Below are 10697 nucleotides of genomic sequence, written 5' to 3'. Positions count from 1 at the left end.
AGAAAGAATATTTCCTTTCCTTTTTACAACACAGCTGTCTTTAGACATATTTCAAAAGACCCGCATGCTTCTTTGCTATCATTACTTACTGTGGCCCCCTTACCTCCTAGTAACCATTGATAAATTCACTGACTCCAACACCCTTGATCATAATATGCGGGAAGTTAATAGAAAAAGTTTACATCTATACCAATTAGGATTTGGTTTGGCTGCATATATCAGAAGAAAGGATAGTTTAAACAGCGGTTCCATGATTAACACGGATTCCAGCTCTCTCTGTTTTTCACTTCCAAAACTCAGAACATGTTTTCTGTCCTTAAAGTTACCTTGCAGTCCAAGATAACTGCTAGACCTCTAGCCATCACGTTTATATTCTAGGCAGCAGAAGGAAGAATCAGGGAAGAGCAAAAAGGGTCTCTCCAAAATAAGTCATTTTTCTTTAAGGAGTTCTTTACGTACATCTTATTGGCTAAAACCTAATCACATGGCAAATCTGATTGCAAAGGCTGCTGGAAAATGTAATGTTTTAGCTGCATCCTTTTCCACCCAAATTATAATAGGAGATCTGTTGCTGAGGATTAAGGGGAGAATAGATATTTGCAAGCAATTAGTAATCTCTGTCACATTCCTCAAATGTCAATGCTCCAGATTACTTTTACTCACTCCATAAAGCTACCTCAATTCTATTTAAAAATTTAATTGACAGAAATGATCTTTCTAGAGCAGTGGTCCTCACCTTCAGCTGCACATTGAGAAGCACTTAGAGTGTCTTTGTAAAAATCCTGATGCCCAGGCCAAATAAATCAGAAACTCTGTCAGTGAGACTCAGGCCACAGTATTTTTTAAAAAATATCTCTAGGTGATTCTAGTGTGCAACCAAAGTTGAGAACCACTCTCTCAAAGAAATTTAAAAAGAAGGCATGTAACTCAAATGATGCCAGATTTTGTCACTTTTTCCTGCTGTGTAATCAAGTGATATTAAAAAAAAAAAAAAACAAAAAAAAAAAAACCTGTTAGCCATGAGTAGAGAATAATTTCTGGCACAGTAGAGAATAAGTGCTGGCACTTCCCATACAGGCCAATTATTCACCTTTGGGGGCAGTTTTCTTCTACTACCTCCCGCCTCCTTTTTAAACATTATCTTCTCTTATATAACATTGGAATCATATGATTCTCTGAAAATCCTTACTTTTCTCTACAGTAGATTCAAGGACAGAGCAGATGGACCCAATGTTGGTCATCCTTGATGACTTTACCTCTCACATACCTCACATCCATTTAAACATTCTGTATTGCTTCAAATAACTTTCAAATCTGTCACATCTTTATCTTACCCAAAATCCACATAGCAACCAAAGGAATGTATAAAACACACACACCAATCTGATCGTGTCATTTCCTCTACTCTACATAGATCTTTCCAATGACTTTTTATTAATCTAAGACTCTCTGCCCTGAAAGACCCCTCCCACCTACTTCCCAGCCTTATCTTACACCACTCATCACACTATTGTACAGTGAGTGGTCTCCTTTCTTGCCTTCAATGTTCCCTAGCTCTTTCTTTACAATTAATCTTTGTTGTCAAATCTATTCAATCCCCAAACTCAGACAAACCAATGTTTTCATTTGCTACTTTTCCTGTTGAAGGAAAGTTTTGTTGTTCCCATAGACTGGGTCAGGATCCCTGCTATACTTCTTTATGGCCCTTATTATAGTTGTAATTCTTTAGATGCTCCCCACCCTTGATTACTTTTTACAAGGGCAGGAAACAAGTTCTTCACAGTTTTGTTTTCAAAAGCTAGAACAACTCCTATCACAGAGTATGGATTGATAATATAAAGAAAAGTATTTTATGAATGACCATTTGAAGAAATGAGTAGTATGGGAGCCTGAGATTAAAAAAGTTGATTGGAGAGAAAGTAAAAGAATCATAGCAGCTGTTTGTAACTTAGGCACAGATGACCCAAATAAACGTTTCTTCCTCCTTTTTCAATATGTCTCTGTGTCTCTGCAGGTTGTGATTTGATCCCAGTACAGTATCTCCGCTGGGGTGACCCTGAGCCCATTGCAGCTGTGGTGTTTGCCTGCCTCGGCCTGCTGGCCACCTTGTTTGTTACCGCAGTCTTCATCATTTACCGTGATACGCCAGTAGTCAAGTCCTCCAGCAGGGAACTCTGCTACATTATCCTTGCTGGCATCTGCCTAGGCTACTTATGTACCTTCTGCCTCATTGCAAAGCCCAAACAGATTTATTGCTACCTTCAGAGAATTGGCATTGGTCTCTCCCCAGCCATGAGCTACTCAGCCCTTGTAACCAAGACCAACCGTATTGCGAGGATCCTGGCTGGCAGCAAGAAGAAGATCTGTACCAAAAAGCCCCGATTCATGAGTGCCTGTGCCCAGCTAGTGATTGCTTTCATTCTCATATGCATCCAGCTGGGCATCATCGTTGCCCTCTTTATAATGGAGCCTCCTGATATAATGCACGACTACCCAAGCATTCGGGAAGTCTACCTGATTTGTAATACAACCAACCTAGGAGTTGTCACTCCTCTTGGATACAATGGGTTGCTGATTTTGAGCTGTACCTTCTATGCTTTCAAGACCAGAAACGTCCCAGCCAACTTCAACGAAGCCAAGTATATCGCCTTCACAATGTACACCACCTGCATTATATGGCTGGCCTTTGTGCCAATCTACTTTGGCAGCAACTATAAAATCATCACCATGTGCTTCTCGGTCAGCCTCAGTGCCACGGTGGCACTGGGCTGCATGTTTGTGCCGAAGGTGTACATCATCCTGGCCAAACCAGAGAGAAACGTGCGCAGCGCCTTCACCACTTCCACCGTGGTGCGCATGCACGTGGGGGATGGCAAGTCCTCCTCCGCAGCCAGCAGATCCAGCAGCCTGGTCAACCTGTGGAAGAGGAGAGGCTCCTCTGGGGAAACCCTAAGGTAAAAACCATGGTGGGGGGGCGGGCCCTATTGCTGAAGCAGTGTCTTTTGCTTCCTGGGTCTCTTAAATGGAAAATACCTGAGTGAGTGAAACTGTGGGAGCCAGGGCACTGGGAAAGGGGCTTTGAACATTTTCACTGAATGGCTTTTCTGAGGTTAATTGGATGTGGACCCAGTGACTTAGGCCAAGGCCAGAAGTATACATGTTGAGATCTCTGATAAAGCAAAGAGTTACAGCAAAAGGAGAGTGAGGTTGGCAGGGTAGGAAGAGCACAGCTAAGTCACTGAGCCAAGGCGAGGCCCTCCAGGTCCTGAGGGGACAGGGATATACTGTGGACTATATTCTAGTTCACCAGAAAAGAGCGGAGAAAATTATTGTTAACAAGATAATGCTGAGAGCAGAATACCAAGAGCCTTACACATCCGACTGTACTTGAATGTGCCTAAACCTTTTTCAAGCCAGAGAGCCCTTGATTGCCTAACCCCATAGAGAGATGAGAATGTAGAATTTATATTTTAGTTCTTAATGGGCAACTTGAAGTCTTTGAGAAATGTCTAAGTTTTGAGAAATGTCTAAGTTATAAAACAATAAAATGGCTTTGCATATAATCTTCCTAAACAACCAGCCAGTTTCCCAGGTTTTCTGTTGCCCATCCCACCCAGTTCAGTATCATAGGTATAGTTATTGGGTACTGCTATCTGAAAAGAATCCGAAGCCAACAGCCAATGATTTCTCCATGTGAAGGACTTCCTTATGTGATAAATGCCCCCTAAAGCACTTTAAAAAGGCAATGGGATCATCTTATCAATGGCTTGGAAACACATTTGGAGGTATTAAAAAGGCTACATAAATTGTTGAATTGGGAATAAAGATCTCTCTGTAAGAAGGACATATCAAAAGAGGTGGTCAGGCCATAACCTGCCAAATCTATAGATATTTGCAATTTTCCTAAAATCTATGAATAAATAAATGGAAGAGAAATATCTTTTAAATGAAAGATAAATAGCTAAATAATATTCTTGAATAATTCTTGAATATTCTTGAATAATTTCATTTAGCCTGCATGAAAAGTTTTATTTTTTTACTAGCCCTAATTCTTTAAAGCCTGAATCATGGTGATGTTTTTATCTATAATTAAAGATATCGTGCCTGCCGAGTATTGAAAAAGACTCCCAAGATCCTTGGAGTTTATCAACGTGGCCCAATTCATTTGCATTATTCACTTGTAGCCTTGTCTGATTCCTGAATGCCTTTCATCTCTTTCCATGTACCTTGTGCAAGGTAGTCACCTGAATTGTACACCTCAAGAAATAAAACTGTGTCTTCTACTCCTTCAGGAAATCCTAGAGATGTCACGGTCTGTGCACCTTCCGAATCCCCAACCTGCTCGCATATTTTCCACTTGCCTTCCTTACTCTTCTTTAAACATTCTTTTTTGGAAATATCTGCAAGATCAGCCTTTTATTTTGTCTAAGAAAATTTATTTTTTCAAACTTATTTTATCAGCCTTTCTTTAAACTCATTCTGTAAATAAAATTTTCCTTGGCATCCTCATAGATAAAACAGATTGCCAGAGTGACAGAACTGTGAGTCTGTGCCTGTGCTCCCCAAAAACTCACTAGGGCAGAATCATTAAGAGAGGCAGCATGGAGCGACAGTGAAGAGCACTGGCTTTGTAGCAAGTTCCCCCTGATTTTGAATACTGACACTGCTATTTCTTTTCTCTGAGCCTTAGTTTTTTTGTCTGCCAAATTGAGATTATATCACCTACCTCATAGGATTGTAAAGAATGAGAGAAATAATATGTGTAAAGTCCAGGAACACAGTAGATGCTTGATTGACAGTAGCAGAGTGCAGAGCTAGACAGCCCTGGGATTGAATCTTGGCAGCATCACTTACCGGGTGAGTAATGAGAGGCAAATTGCTTAACTTCTTTATGCCATGATTGGAGATAATAAAATACTTCATCTAGTGGTTGTGAGACTAAATTAGTTAATACATGTAAAATCTATGCCATATAGTAAGCATGTTTTAAGTGTTTGTTATTATTATTAACCAAGTTAACAACTGTCAGTCTTCTTCCACACCTGAAAATCTCTGTGACAGGTATGCAACCAGGATGATCTTAATAACAAAGAAAGCATTATAAAAAGCAGTACAGATCTACAAACACATTGATTATACAGATTGGGTCTTCCAGAGCATCCACATCTTTACATTACCCAAATCCTTGGCAAACTGTGGAGGATATCCTTTGTCTCAATTTAAGCAGAATAAGCTCCTTGGGAGGGAGGGCCTTATCTGTGTTGCTCATTACTATGCCTCCAGTGCCTGGAAGTACTGAGAAGTGTGCTTGGCATAGAGAAGACACTCAATAATCATTTGTTGTTATGTTTGTGGAACGAATAGATTCAAGGAGGTAGTCATGTGGTAGGAGAGATTTTTTTTGCTTGGTCTGCAAGTATGCATGCTACTACCCTCTAGTGTTCTACTTTCATAAAATTAAGCCTCCAGTGATCTGTATTACAAATATCCCCTGCACTCTCGTCATCAGTTTCTGCTAAAGAATCAGGTCTTTGATTCTGAACCCATTCAGCTCATGTTTTGCTACAATTCTAATGTTCCTCTAGTAACATTAGATTACTATTTTCAACTATGTCACTCCTAGTTTAATAAACAAAGGGGCGACACAGACAACACAATTTACTGATGGTGCCAATAGAAAACAAAAATGCTCAGGAACTTTAGCAATATTTTGCCACACACTTATTGATAACTGAATTTTACAGTCAGTAAAATTCTATACATTTTTTATTAATAATTGCATGATAACTGTCATGGCTCCATGCATTTCATCTTTTATTAGGGAAAACTGAAGTTTTTTCAGAGTCCCATAGCAATTGCCTTTATGTCTCATTGGCCCAAATCGTCTCATATTGCTATCCCTAGCTGCATGAGTATAAGAAAGTGTACATTTATTTAGCTTTTACATCCTCCATAATGGAAGCTGGAAGGGAGAATGGGGTGGTGTCAAGTGCTTATTGGGTAAACCAATAAATAATGCCTACCATGGAAAGGGGCAGTATCTAATAGTAAGGGTAGTAGTAGTAATAGTAACAGAATTGTCTAGTGGTCACAAAATATCCAAAATAGAAGCAATAATCATTCCCATTTTTCAGATGAGGAAGTTCAGATATAGCATGGTTAGAAGATTTGCTCAGAGTCTCATGACTAGTAAGTCATGAAGCAGTTTTTAAATTAGGCCTTAGCTTTTTGTCATTTGAGCTGACTATTTCCCAAAATGTATTCTTTGGAAAGCCAGTCTCACAAATTGCTCCATGAAAAAAAAATTTATTTGTTCAAACAAGTTTGAAAAAACTCTGGCTAAGGTACCCTTTTATTGGAAAGAAACACTAAGAAGTCTTGCAGGGTAGAAGCCAATTGTTCATCTGCTAATTTTTTTTAATTCTTTCCCAAGCTTTTTGAACACAGGACTGTTTTTTTCAAGTAACTTAACATTCTGGAGAATTGATCGTACAAAGGGGACTCACCTTGGAAAACGTCATCATAACAAAAACAACAAAAAGACATGTTTCTAAGGCCAGAAGAATAAATCTTATCTTTAGTGAGAAGGGGACGAGGAAGAAGCAGTTTCCACTTCAGATCATAGAGAGAGATCACTTTTGTTTTCTGAACACCTGAAGGAAGAATAGAGATAGTTCTAACAGATCTAGCAGTTTTCTGATAAGTTAAATAGGCTCAACCTAGAGCAAAAAAGAAAAGTACCCAAAGTCAGTCATTCAAACACTGAAATAGCAAAGGGAGATTTTTATTTAAAAGGGAGTGAGTCACTATAGATTTTTTTTTACATAGAAACGTGCTATTTATGCCACCAATGTATAGAGGTCCCTGTGATTAACATTTTGGTTCTAGACACTAATTTCCAGCACAACATGGTGCAGCATCAAATCATTGTCAAGCAGATAATGCCAGGCTTCCGTTTAAGGCCTTCACTTCAGCTGCAAATTGACAAACGAACACAAATCCAGTTCTGACTTAAATAAAGCATTGAGTGTGATGAATCTAAAGTTCTGGCTTTATAAGATTCAGAATTTCCAGGATCATAGGGCTAAGGTTCTAAGATGCACTGGGCTTTTCAAGGCTAAATTAATGGCAGAGGCCTAAAGCTTTCAATCATAAATTTTCTCAGAAGGTAAAACCTTCCCTGGGGATTCTGGTGGCAGAAACATTAGCTTTGCCTCCACCTTAATTTCAGAAACCACCATTTGCCACTTTTGCTTTAATTAACTAATTAACTTTGCTTTAATTAACATTGTCATGAGGGCCCACTTAGGCCATGTGCTAAAACAACTGCTAGTCCTTTCACATCCATTGCACAAATTACAATTTGCCTAGAAAATTGGTTCTCTTGTGTGAATTCCAATATAACCCAACTATTATCAGAGCTTTGATGATTTCCGGTTGCTTAGATTCCATTAAGGGGTTATTAATCTGTGTGAAGTGATGTTCATGCTATTTCTCCTTCCTTAGAATCTTCTGCCTCTCCCTGCTATTTCTCCAGATCCTTTCTATCTTCCAAGGCCCAGGTTCTGAATGTAACCCTAACAGATTAAGCAATCTCACAGAATTTTCCCTCATCTAGACTCAGAACATTTATTAAGTATAGCATGTACTTAGCACACATTCTTCACACCTTCTTCATTTACTATTTATTCACAAACATTTATTGAGAACTGAGCATTACCAGGCACTGTGCTCAGCCCTGGGGATATGGAGGTTGTTTTTTGTATACATGCAATATTTTTACAACTATCTAATGCAGCCATAAAAGTATTTATATCTCCCTTGGTGCCTAACACAGTGCCTGACATGTTGCAATGATCGGTGGTAGATGGATTATGAATCTGGCGGGCAGGAGCTTCTTAGGGATCACACCACCATCACAGTGAAAAGACCACTCACTTTGTTGACTTGATTGTCCAGATTTTATCCAAAAATGCTTTGTCCTAAAAATATGAGAAGAAACACGTTATTCTATGACCAAACTTTTCTTTTAATCTAGTTTCCATTGAGTGCCCTCTCTGTGCTAAGACTGTTATAGAGTATGGGGATACATAGATAACTAAAAAAACAGTCTCCCAAGATTTGGAAACAGATAAGCTCAATAAAGTAATACAGTGCTCTGATAGGAGTGTACAGGGGAACAGAGGGGTCCAAAGGTAGAATCAACAAATTCTACATGTTGGTAATTAGAAAAACCTTCCAAAGGAACAGGTTCAAACAAGAGAAACTATTTAAACACTTTATTCCTTGCCTAGACGTCTTCAGGGTTCTCCATTAGCTGGGATAGGATAGAGCCAAACTTTCTTTGCCTGGCAGGAAAGGCCCTGGGTGGTATGACTCCTTTCCCATGGCCAGCCTGGTATCACTTCCTACCTGACTTTCCATTCTGACCCGCTCACAGTTTTCTGGCTTTCCAGCCTCTATTGTGGCATCTGCTTTTGTGTAAAATACACCAGCCCCATTACCCTCCAGTCTCACTTGGCAAACTCATACTCATCTTTGATATTTCTCCTGGAAAGCCTGTACTCACCCTCTCAGACTGGATTAGGTCCCCTCCTTATGATTCAAATGAGCGCTATGCTCCTTCCTGTAGAACATTGATCATCTTGTGTTATAATTAATTACCTGTTTAATTATAAGTCTCCCTTATACACATGCACACACACATACACCACTCACACTGTGCTGTGAACTTATTAAGCACACGGACCACATCTTATTTATTTTCTGTGCATCTGGCACCCAGCACAGTACCAGGCACACAGTGAACACTCAAAAAATGTTTGCTAAGTGAATGAATGGGTGGACAGATGTATGAATAATGATGTTTGAGCTACACTGGCATTTGCCAGTGAACATTCAAGGATTGAAGACAGTGAATAATTATGTTTATGAAGCACTTGCTATGGATTAGACACTTCTCTAAGCCACTTACATGTTTTAACCCTTTTAATCCTTAAAACTATCCTCATTTTACATATGAGGAAACTGAGGCAAGTGAAGGCTAATTTACCTGCTCAAGCCCATACAGAGAATAAGTAGAGGAGGAAGGATTAGAATAAAGGCAGGCTGGCTTCAGAACACCACTAAATGATGTCCCTCATTCCAGTGCTTGATAAGCTGTAGCCTGACCTGAAAAAAACTGGGATTGAATGGGTGTGGAGACTCACCACCAAGGAGTTTCCCTAAAAACTGTTCCCTAGATCTATTTTGCACTGTACTTTATAAAAGTATGTGGTCATACCTTTAACCGAGCCTGACTTTATTTGCTTTTTTGCTGCACGAGTAAAACACGCAGAAACCTCTGATATAAAATTTGATCTTTAAAAACTACCTGAAATTTTTCTGTTTAGTGGATTTTTAAATATCTATGTAGGTTTTTTGTGAGAAAAACGTCTAATTTTTGCTACTTAAAATATTTATTATGCTTAATATTATCCTTTTATTGTAAGTAAGAATTATGACGATCTATACTACTTCCCTGTGTAATTATACTTCTTTGGGGGGGTATGCCTAATCTCATATAAAAGCTTATGAAAAAAGCAAGGAATCCTAACATTCCCTACCTTGGTTCAGACCAGTTTAATCCCAACCAATATTTGTAGAATAGTCACTATATCCTGGGTATACTGCTGAGTTCTATGGGTATAAAGACAAATAAGACACAGATACTACTCTTAGAAGCAGTTCTCAGAGTAGCGGAGAAGACCAGAACATAGATAAGTCATTAATTCTTGTAATGTATGAAATAATAAAGGAGAGAATACACATGGAAGCCAGAGGTCACTAATGAGGGTACTTTGTTCAATCTGGAGGTCCAGAAAGGCTTCCTGGAAGGGTGATGCCTAGGATGATGATGTGAGCCAGGTCAAAACCACAGGATTCTGTGTTCTGGGGAACGACATTAAATGGGGCCCAGTGATGTGAAACAACATGGTGCATGCAGGAAATTACAGTATATAAGATGCATGTCCACAGGTGACAGGAAAGAGGCTGGGGAAGCTGATAGGGAAGAGGTTTAGCCTGAGGAGCTGTCAGCTCACCACCTTCCATTTCCCTCGATTTCCCTTCAGTAACCACTTCTCTCTGTTTAACCACCCTACCATTAAACATGCAATTTCCTCATACTCATGGCTGCCTCCCAAAACCAACTTGAGGTCTCCCTACCCATCCCCAATTAAAACTTTTATGCCCTCACCCTTTCCCTCTGCTAGAGAATAAGTTAATTTTTGCTATTACAATGATGGTTATTAGTGACTTGCTTCATCCTTTTGAGACATGTAATAAAGCCCTTTATTTGGTACATATTTAATAAGTGGTAGAACCACAATTTGAGATTTGAACCCAAGTTTGTATGTCTCCAAAGTTCTTTTTCATTCTAACATTGCCTTTCTAATGGATTCATTTTCTCAACCATGAATCCCATATTGTTGCTGTTGTTTATAAACAACGTCACTGTGAATGTATCTCTGCTACATAAAATATTCATATTTTGATTCTGATTTTTATTCCCCAAAAAATAACCCTAAAAGTGACTTTTATTTATTTATTTATTTTTTTTGGTGTTGAGGCAGATCAGTCAAGGTGACATCATGGAACAACGTAGCCTGTCAGTGCCTCTCATGTGATAACCTGACAGAATTAGTGTGGTGTAGGGA

The 10697-nt window shown here is 39.1% G+C and overlaps 1 protein-coding gene across 1 annotated transcript in view; it reads left to right on the top strand.

The window, feature by feature from the left end:
• Window positions 1–10697, top strand: part of GRM5 (glutamate metabotropic receptor 5) — a 383964-nt gene that overhangs the window by 335972 nt on the left and 37295 nt on the right. Inside the window, 1 exon segment of the mRNA XM_015600323.1 lies at window positions 2015–2954. Coding sequence (XP_015455809.1) covers window positions 2015–2954 — 940 coding nt within the window.

This window comes from Pteropus alecto, unplaced genomic scaffold, assembly GCF_000325575.1.
Source record: "Pteropus alecto unplaced genomic scaffold, ASM32557v1 scaffold7, whole genome shotgun sequence".
Lineage (NCBI taxonomy): Eukaryota > Metazoa > Chordata > Mammalia > Chiroptera > Pteropodidae > Pteropus > Pteropus alecto.
The sequence above is the reverse complement of the archived record's forward strand: the minus strand, read 5'-3'. Positions and strand labels throughout refer to the sequence as shown.